At 40.4% G+C, this 10,169-nt stretch overlaps 1 protein-coding gene across 1 annotated transcript in view; it reads left to right on the top strand.

Annotated features, from left to right (window-relative positions):
* Positions 1–5,942: 5,942 nt before the first annotated feature.
* The window catches only part of IFT57 (intraflagellar transport 57), a 53,855-nt gene continuing 49,628 nt past the window's right edge, over positions 5,943–10,169 (top strand). The window contains exons 1-3 of the mRNA XM_038582732.1: positions 5,943–6,171; positions 8,823–8,985; positions 9,778–9,896. Of these exons, the coding sequence (XP_038438660.1) occupies positions 5,960–6,171; positions 8,823–8,985; positions 9,778–9,896 (494 nt within the window). The 5' untranslated portion in view covers positions 5,943–5,959. The remainder of the gene's footprint in view (positions 6,172–8,822; positions 8,986–9,777; positions 9,897–10,169) is intronic.

The following is a 10,169-nucleotide window of genomic DNA, read 5'->3' as shown; positions in this document are numbered from 1 at the left end:
ACTCCCACACATAGTGCCTAACACATTATGCCTAACACAATATTATATGTACTTAAATATTTGATGTGCAAAAAAATTCTAGAAAATACTCTTTGTGGCTGTCAAAAGCAAAACACTGATCTTTGGATCTATTAGTTTGGGCTTTCACATTCAAAGTTTAAGAAAGAAAAGAATGTTCTCTTATTATCAAAATCTTACTAGATGCAAAGACAGATGGATTTCTTGTTATATTCATGTAGCAAAATATGTAGATATGGAGTAGAAATCACGTCTACTAAATAGCTAGGAATAAAAATAAGGCAATTGGATTTAATGTTTTATTATCACGCAATGGTTTGGGCACCGGGTCCCAAAAACCCATGACAAGGTGCCAATAACCATTTGAGAAACTGGTTGTCAGAAAGGCTGGCGTACTATGCATTGAGATTCAGAGTTGTTCCATGAAGGTGTAGCATCTAGTAGATTTTGCTTTTATTAGGCTCCAGAGAGAGCCGCATTAAGGAAGCTTGTTGTTAGGACATTTATTGTTTACTCTCTGCTTGAATTTAATTTTTCCTTGGGGGAAAAATGCCATCTCTGCCTGTAAAATAAATTGAATTTTCTGAATCTAGCCCTTAAAGAATAAACCCATTTCTATTTAACCTTCAAAATTCTGAAAAATCAGATCAATCCTTCTTGTTAGTACCCAGTATATATCAAATCAAAATGTTTCTATCATATATGACGGAATAGAAGTCTCTTCAAAAAACTAGACTGTTTACATACTTTCAGCTACTTATCTGCTATTTTTCTGACCATTTATACTACAGCTGATCAATAAGTTATATCTGTAGCAGCCTACATTTTTTTAAAACCTTAGCTTAAGACCATCTTTACTACTTCAGTTCATATTCCACATAAAGAAATTCAGAAGTGTTGCATTTTAATGTCAACTATTATAGTAAAAGCAGCTGATGCCTACCCAGATCCCTTTTTACCAAGCTGATGTTCCCATCCACCAGTTGCTATAAATATTAACCACTCTGTGTTCACAGCTGTATCCTTCTCCAGAAAATTACCCTTGGCCAACAGAAGCTACCTCACCCAGAAATATCTGGGATATCTCACAGCCAATGACTCAGTGAGACAGGGATATAAAGGCCGGTTTTCTTGTCCTAAAGTGGGGGCATCTTTGTGGTGCCATTCATGCCCTAGAGAACATCTTATGGTGCCTGTTACAAAGTGCTATTGAATCTCTTTCCTTATATCTATGTATCATTTTTTTTTCACTATTTCAATTGCCACTCATCTCAGTTCAGGACCATCTCTCACCTGATTATTCAAATTGCCTTCTGAATCAATATTCACCTCCCTATAGTCCTTTCTCTACAGTATTGCCGAAACATTTGAAAATACAAATCTAATCTTCTGCTCTTCTTCCTCCAACACAAATACCCATACTTACACCCTTCAATAACTATCCCCCATCACTTACACAGGGACAGTAAACTGTACTCAGTCCACACATGCACTATGTTTCTCACCCAAGAAAATGAGACGAGGAAGCAAAGCAAAGCCTTGAAATATGTACGATATAATTATATGGCATTTATCTGTCTTGAGGACCAAAGTCAAGTAAAGCAGTTAACTACAATCTTAATGGAGTTAGAAGACTTCCATTAGTAGAGAAGACCTAGAAAATGAAGTAAACCCAGGGGAACGGGTTACAAAGCCACTTCTCCTTCTAAGCTAGCAACTTAGGACTCAGTGTGTCCCACCGGTGTTTGGGATGTTAAACATACTACGATGTACAGAACTGTATTCAATAACAAAGAATTATCCAGACTAAAATGTCAATAGTCTTAAAAGCCAAGAAAGCCTGACCCAAAAGAAAACTTCTAAAAACTTCCTTCAACATGGCCCAGAGGCCTTGCGATGACCTTTGTATATTCTGGAGACGAATTCATTGACATTATATGGCTCACAAATATCTTTTTTCTTCATTGTTTATGTTCCTCTTTTGTATCTAAGTTCGTAAATTTTAATGAGTTTTTCTTTCCTTTAAAATTTGTTTTTTATTTCCTTTGAGAAATCCTTCCTACATTGAGGTTGAAGATATTCTTTTGTTCCCTTCTAAACTTCCTATAAGTATTTTACATTTATGTCTTCAATCCAACTGAAATTTATGTGTTGGAATCAAGAGATGTAGATTTGTTTCCACATGGATAACCCATAACTGCAAGAGCATTTACTGACTAGTTCATCTTTCTCCACTAATTGGTAACACAAATTTTGCCATATACTGAGTTTCCAAATAAACTCACCTGTTTCCAGGCCGTCTTCTATTTATTCCTGTGATGTTATTATTTTAAGTTACACTTTGATTAGGAAAACACTATCTGATAATGATTCCTTCTCCAATCTTCTTTGAATTTATTCTTATGTATGATTTTTCAGTGTCAGCCCTCTTGCAATTTTATCCAAAATTCATTGAATTTAAAGATTGGGCAAAGAGAACTAATTTTTCTCATTCATGAACATCATATCCCTGTTTGGATATTTCCACGACTTTCAGTAAAGTTTAACAATTTCACCATGATGATAATTTTAGACTTATTCTTGCTTGCTATATATTGCTCTTTTTTTTTTTTTTGAAGTTTTTGTTTTTCTAGTAACTTTTCTTTAGTTTGGATCTTGTCATATAAGGCAAACTTGCTGAGCTGTCTTAATAGCTTGTCTATAAATTCTCTTGGACTTTTTTACTTAATTGTATCACCTGCAACAGTTTCTTCTGCAATATTTACTAATTTTCATCCAGTGTACTGGCTCTGATTTCTAGTAGTACAGTTTCCAATAGTGAGTGTCTTCATCTTGTTCTTGACTTTAAAAGGCATTGTCGGGACACCTGGGTGGCTCAGTGGTTGAGCATCTGCCTTTGGCTCAGGACTTGATCCTGAGGGGGACTTGATTCTGATGAGGTCCCACATCAGGCTCCCTGCAGGGAACCTGCTTCTCCCTCTGTGTATGTCTCTGCTTCTTTCTGTGTCTCTGATGAATAAATAAATAACATCTTTAAAAAGATAAAATAAAAATAAAAGGCATTGCCTCCAATGCTTCACATTTAAACATGACTTTTTTCTTTTTAGATTTCTGGCAGGTACTTTCTATTAGCCTAAGAAAGTTTTATTCAATTAGTCGCTTTCTAAGTTTTTAACATCTTGAATGGGTGGTACTAAGCCATTTATAACACAAAGCAGGTTGGTTCTTTAAGTATGCCCAGTCTTGTCTTCCAGTTAGAGATGCAGCTGGAAAGCCTTCCTCCATCTTTGAACCTGCCTCCTTTTCATCACCGGCCTTGCGCAGCATCTTTCAGGGAAATCCATTTAGTTTAAATCCCTCTTTGATCAGAATACTGTTCAGTTTCCAGAGATTAGCCCATTTACTCACAAAAAGATCTTAAGGGCCTTAAAAATTACCTCCAATCATTTCATGGTTTGCAAGAGATAAAAGTCCAAGGGAAAAGCCTGGCTATTAATTGCAGTCAACATATAGAGCCAGGGATAAATCCCTTAAGATTCTCAAAAGGAAGTAAGCACATGCCTCAATATTCCTTCCCCTTCAAGCTCTTCTCTAACTCCTTGGTCAATATAGGAGCTAGTCCTGCAAAATTACTAACAAAAACGTACCCTAAAGCTTCCAAGTGGCTGAAACAGCTGGAAGAGGATTTAAGTACGCATTCTCAGACATGTGAAGGAAACTACTTCCAGCAGGGAAAGAGAAGTGTTCTCAGCCACGATGGGTAAACAAAGATTCAGCAAACTCTTCCCTGGACCTTATAAGAATGAAATGACATTTCAGCGTTCTCATCTTTTTTTTTTTTTTTTTCCTATGGGAAATCACACAATGTTGAACAGTTGGCTTTTTGTTTCTTTCATTCTCTCTGTGCCACAGTTACTGTGGTACACTTTATAGTTTAGTCTTTTTTCTTCACAACAATGAAGAGGAAAAATAATTCTTCATACTGCTTTCAAGCCAGGATGCAGCAGTATTGTACCTGGGAAGAAAATGGCTAGGTTCTGGGACAGGTGGGATTTTTTTTCCCCCTAGTGAAAATACATATGTTGTTGGAGGTATTTCTCTGCCAAATACAATGTTTGGCTATTTCATCTTGAGTGCTATATATAACTTTCTGAAAATGTCAGAACATCTTATGCAGACAGCAGAGAACATCTACGTCCTTGGGTGGAACCAATTTACCTGTAAAGTCTGAAACCTTTTTGAGTGTCATATAAACAGCCACAGGTTGCTTGTTGACTAACCAAGCATCTCAAAGCATGTGTCTGAACTTTCATTTTTCTTTTCCAATTGTAAAAAGCTATACATCCTTTTTGTACTCTGAAAGTTATACAGACATACCACAATATCCCTCACCCACAAATATGGTAGCTGCGGTGGGGATGTATGGATGAGAAACACTTTTCTAAGGAAGCAAACAAAACAAAACAAAAAACCCAAAAAACAAATCTACAGTGGGGTACAGCCAAATCCAATTTTCCAACCTACCTTTATTAAAAGCAGCTGGTTAATGACTTGCAGTAGGAAAGGAATGTTATTTATTTAAAAAGCAATTCTCTATGGCCCTTCCCTTTTGGTTATTTTCTAAATTATTTTATGTATTTCTCTGGTGAATGGAAAAAGGTATTTGCCTTCCTGATATCCCACTTTAATAACTTTCTTAATGTCTGAAAGTTAGGTCTAAACTGATATTAAAATGAAAAAGTGCTCCTCCACTCATTTTCTAACAAAAACAAAAATATATTAGGTAAATTTCAAAACTCCAGTTATGTCAAAAAAAAAAAAAAGTGACTTCTGTATTCTCTAGGAGCAGGTATAAAACATCAGAGATCTCCCCCAAACCACATTATAAACACAAACACATTTTCCACCTCTTCCCACACGTTTCTTCTCCCAGGAGACCTACACACATCTACCGCTTATCTAGTATTTTATGCAGCTTTTTGGAAAGCTGCTTGACACGCAAGACCCTTTTGAGAACTGTAAAGCGGTGGTCAGTTACGTGACCTTTCCTGACTTCCTAAGTCAAGAGCTGCAGATGCAGCAGTACCCCCCTTAGCCCCCTGAGAGCTGTCGTGCAGAGAAATTCAGGATAACTCCCCCCCCCCCTTTTTTTTATTCTTAACTAGGAACCCCCAACTTTTAGGCTCCATGTAACGGGCTCGAAACCAATGAATCGACAGGATGTGAACTTAGAATTCTTGTTCCCGAGGCAGAACCAATCCTTCCCGGGGGCCCCTCTGCCTTTCCTTTCCTCACCCCTTCCCTTTCCCAGCGCCCGAGTAACGGGGGAATTAGGAGACTTCAAGGTTTATAATAGTCTTTGAAATACAGAAACCTCTTGTTGGAAAGTTCCTGAGGTAAAGGGAAACCTACGACGTCGACTATTGGTGCAACCGTGAAAACTTCCAATTTTGAGACAAGAAACGAAAACACAGCAGCGCGCCGGCTTAGCCTGCCACATTCCGCGTCCTCCTTCCCCTTTAATTTTGTCCGCGCGCTACCCTAACCCGCTCGGGGCGGTCCGTAACCGCAGCCCCGGCCCCGCCCCCGGCCCCGCCCCCGGCCCCGCCCCCGCCCGTCCACAGCCAACCGGAGCGCTCAGCACAAACGCGCTCCGCCCCCCGGCGCCAGGAGGCGTGGCCTGACGCGGAGGCGAACCATCCGCCCCGCCTCCCCCCCCAGGGGCGGGGCTACCTCCCAGCCACCTCCTCCTCGGAGGCGGGCCCGGCGTGACGTCACCCGCAAGGCCCGCCCTGGTTGGAGGGACTTCAGAAGAAACCAGGGCGGGAAGGGGGCGGGGTCTAGTTTCCCTGGTAACGGGTCGCGGCGGTCCCGGCGGCGGCGGCGGCCGCCGAGGTGTGTGGGCCCGAGCCCACGCCGGGCGCTTCCTGCCGGCTCCGTGATGGCGGCCGCGGCGGCGGTGGCCGCGCCGGCAGGTGTGGAGGATGGAGTGCCTCGGTCCCGCGGCGAAGGGGCAGGGGAGGCGGTCGTGGAGCGGGGGCCCGGCGCGGCCTACCACATGTTCGTGGTGATGGAGGACCTGGTGGAGAAGCTGAAGCTGCTCCACTACGAGGAGGACCTCCTCCGGAAGCACAACCTGAAGCCCCCGTCCAGGTGGGTGCCCCCGTCCTCCAGCGCCGGGTGCCGACCGGGCCCCCGGGACAGGCCGCCTCCGGCCTCCGGGAGCCTGGAGCGCCAGGTAGCACCTGCCGCCACCTGCTAGCCAGGAGGGGCACCTCTCCCCGAACCTGGCGGCAGAGGCCGCGGAGCCCCCGGGTTAGCCTTGGTTGGTTGGTAGAGGAAAGTTTCAGAAGACGGCCTGGCTCTCCTGGTCCTGAAAGCACACACGCACCTCCACAAAACTGTTTGTTTTTTTCTGTTTATAAAAGTCATAAAAGTACCTAGTGTAGAGGACTCAGAAAAACACAAGAAAGTGTGTGTGTGGGGGGGAATACTGACCTCACCCCTAAGCTCCCTCGGCCCACAGGTGAGCCCCGTCACCGTCTTGGCTCCAGCTCTAGTTTTGGTGTTTCCTCTGCGACTGGTAACTGTGAGTACCCAGGGCCTCCCCTGACTCTACATGCAGTCAGGAAACTTGTTGACTCGCTGCTCTGGTTGAAAAGCCTTGGCAGTAACCGTGCTCCCAGAAACTAGGCCGTGGGAAAGGCCAGTGACCCCAACGACTGTTAGAACCGTGTGTAGCAGACGACCGAGAATTCTGCCCTTGCTCCTGGTGGGGAAAAGCCCATCGCATCCTGAAGTCAGGGCCAGGAGTTGTTGAGGGTGATGCATGGCTAGCACTCCATCTTTCAATCCACAGCTTAGTGACGGCCGGATAAATAAGTTAGTACTTAACATTTGTTTATGGTCTAAAATGCAATTTAGATGGAGAATCTGTAATGCTTGCTTTTAATGGCTATACCTGGCCGAAGGTAATTTCCCTGGACAGTTTTGATCTCATTCCTTGCTCTCTTCCAAGGACTTGAATTTTAAGATATACATAGGCTCTGTGTAAACTGCCCATATGATCAAGGCCGTCCATAATAGGAGAAAAGTTAGAGGGAAAACTGGTGTTGCTTGATCCATGATAGAAGTTTTGGGAATTGGGGGCAGCCCCGGGTGGCTCAGCAGTTTAGTGCCTGCCTTCGGCCCAGGGTGTGATCCTGGAGACTCAGGATCAGGTCCTACGTTGGGCTCCCTGCATGGAGCCTACTTCTCCCTCTGTGTCTCTGCTTCTTTTTCTGTGTCTCTCATGAATAAATAAATAAAATCTTTAAAAAAAAAAAAAAAGAAATTCTGGGATTGGGAATTACTGCTTCAATGAATCAGGATAATCTAAACAACCAACATTTTCTATGATAAAAATGCATTTTTGTTCCCAAGTATATTTTTCAAAAGAAAATGGTTTTAAGGTTCTAGTGATATAACCCTCTGTACAACTTCCTAAGGAGTTCTGCAGGATATTGTGAATCATGGATTTGCGTGGCAATATCCCAATTTAATGGTTCCCAGAGTGTGGTCATCAGACCAAGCAGCAGCATCACTTTGGAACTTGTTAGAAATGCAATTCCACAAGCCCTTTCCCAGGTCTACTGCATCAGAAATTCTAGGGGTGGAGCCTACAGGTCTGTTTAACAAGCCTTTCCAGTGATTCTGATACATGCTTAAGTTTGAGAAACACTGTCCTAGTCTGGAGGATTTATCAATATCCAGTCCTCTGTCCTGGAGTTATCATCAATCTGTAAGAAAAATCTCACCTTGAAAGTGTTGTGAACGTACACCTGGAAGGACCTCCTGACCTTTTTCTTCTCAGCTGTCATCAGAACATTTGCATGTACCTGCAGGAAAAAGTTTGGGAAGCATGAAAGAGCAGACTGATGATTCTAAGGAAAAACAGTTGTAATAGCCACAAATACAATTAAAGCTGCACATAAAATTAGTAACTGCGAAGACAAACTAAGAACTTTGATCAAACTGACTTGAATGTTGTGAGCAAGTTTATTCTTAACCTATTTAAGTATAAATCATATTGATCTTCATAGGACTGTTTTTAGTAAGCTAGAGTATTTAGCAAAAGTCAGCAAATGTTTGTTAGACTGTGGATGTGATACTCCATGGTTCTTAATCCTGCCACCTTAAAACCATCTAGGAAGTTTTTGAAACATACTTGTACTGGGGCTTTATTCCCAGAAGTTCTGATATAATTCATAAGGGAAGAAGCAAGGTTTGGTCTGGTAGCAATAGTTCGATGAGCTCCTCAGGTGCTTCAAATATGCAGCTAAGATGAGGACAACTGTTTAACATACCTGATAGGTTGGGAACAGTATGTAAAGATACCAGTGACATTGTAAAAACTGTAAAAATGCATAGCGAATAATCATTAAAGTCTTTTTTTAACTCTGAAATTCTCTTAATTCCCAATTACCATTTTCAAGAGATACTCTCTTATTCATTATTCCTGACATGTAAATGATTTTGGCAAAAGTTGTACATGATCAGTTTTTTAACATGCCCTGAATTTACTGGGTCTAAGATATTTGATCTAATGTTTTGTGTATAGTAGTAGTTGCCCTAGTCCTATTGGTTAAAAACTTTAATATGAGTATTGTGGATTACTGGAAACTTCAGAGTGATTTATAAATGTCTTTTGATTTTAAAGCCGTTAAAAAATAGTTCTTTAGCAATTTTGGGCTTAGTCTCTTTAGTTACCATAAAGTTGTTTGCAATACTTCATATTTCATCCTCCCTGCCTTGTTTTGAAACAGACATTATTTTGCACTGCCTACCAACCCTGGTGAACAGTTCTACATGTTTTGCACTCTTGCTGCTTGGTTGATTAACAAAGCAGGACGCCCTTTTGAGCAACATCAAGAATATGATGACCCCAATGCAACTATATCTAACATATTGTCTGAGCTTCGATTATTTGTAAGTGTAAATAACTCTTTTTTCAGAATGTTATCAAGTTATAAATTTTAATACTGATAATTCAATGTAGATGTAACCCTTTTAGATGAATTTTCTATGAATATGCCTATACACACCCATACATACATATATAAAATTATGTCTGGATTTTTTTCAGATAAAACCTCAGAATGGTTGATATTACAATATTGATGCTACTTCTAAAAATGTTCAGTGTATTCTTTATAGCCCAAAGTAATAATATTTTTCTTAATCTTGTTATGTCTCAGAGGTAAATTTATGGATACTTAGTTCTCCTTCTAAAAAATGATAGTAGGAAGCTGAAACACTGTATTTTGAAAGGGAGCTTTGATTTAATAGACCATGATAGCAGTTGTACTTTTCATTTCTGACTTTTCCTGGGGGACAGGCAGTAAGAATTTTTGGCACACATGTTATTAATTTTTGACAACTGATTCACCCTGTCTTTCCTATGGTTGCTTAATGATGGGATACCAAGCTAGTAGGTTTACTGTTTTTTCACCCTACCAGGATCAATTACTTGTTCTGTCATGAGGTTATTGCCTTTCAATTTGACACCTTTGACAATAAAACATCTTCATTTTCCTTTAGTTTTTTATGTATCAATGGATTGAAAGATGGATTTCTGAGAAGCAACATAATTACAGTTATTCTAAATCATATCTGAAAAGTAGAGAAGTGATACATTTATTCAGCAGTACTTTGCTTAAAATATTTTGACATTTGGAATATAAATAACAAATAATACCCTGTTTATCTTTTGTATTTCAGGGCAGAACTGCAGATTTTCCTCCTTCAAAATTAAAGTCAGGTTATGGAGAACACGTATGCTATGTTCTTGACTGTCTAGCAGAAGAAGCATTAAAATATATTGGTTTCACTTGGAAAAGGTAAAAATTACCCAATCTGGCAATAGTAATTTTATGTGGATAGCTTTTTCCTCTGTGGGTTCAGAGCTATTTAATTGAACTGACAAAAAGTATTTCCTCTTGACTATTCTAAGCTGAAAATGCATAGAAATGTCTGCATAGACAAAATTGGAATATCTAGTATATTCACACCAGTTCTGATTTTATCATGTCCCTTCCCAGTTCAAATATATAAATTATTAAAGGTTTAACTGTAACTGAATATCTTCATCAATGTAGGAAATTTTTTCAGGG

The sequence above is a fragment of the Canis lupus genome, chromosome 33 (assembly GCF_011100685.1).
Source record: "Canis lupus familiaris isolate Mischka breed German Shepherd chromosome 33, alternate assembly UU_Cfam_GSD_1.0, whole genome shotgun sequence".
NCBI lineage: Eukaryota > Metazoa > Chordata > Mammalia > Carnivora > Canidae > Canis > Canis lupus.
This window is presented reverse-complemented; position numbering and strand designations above follow the sequence as displayed.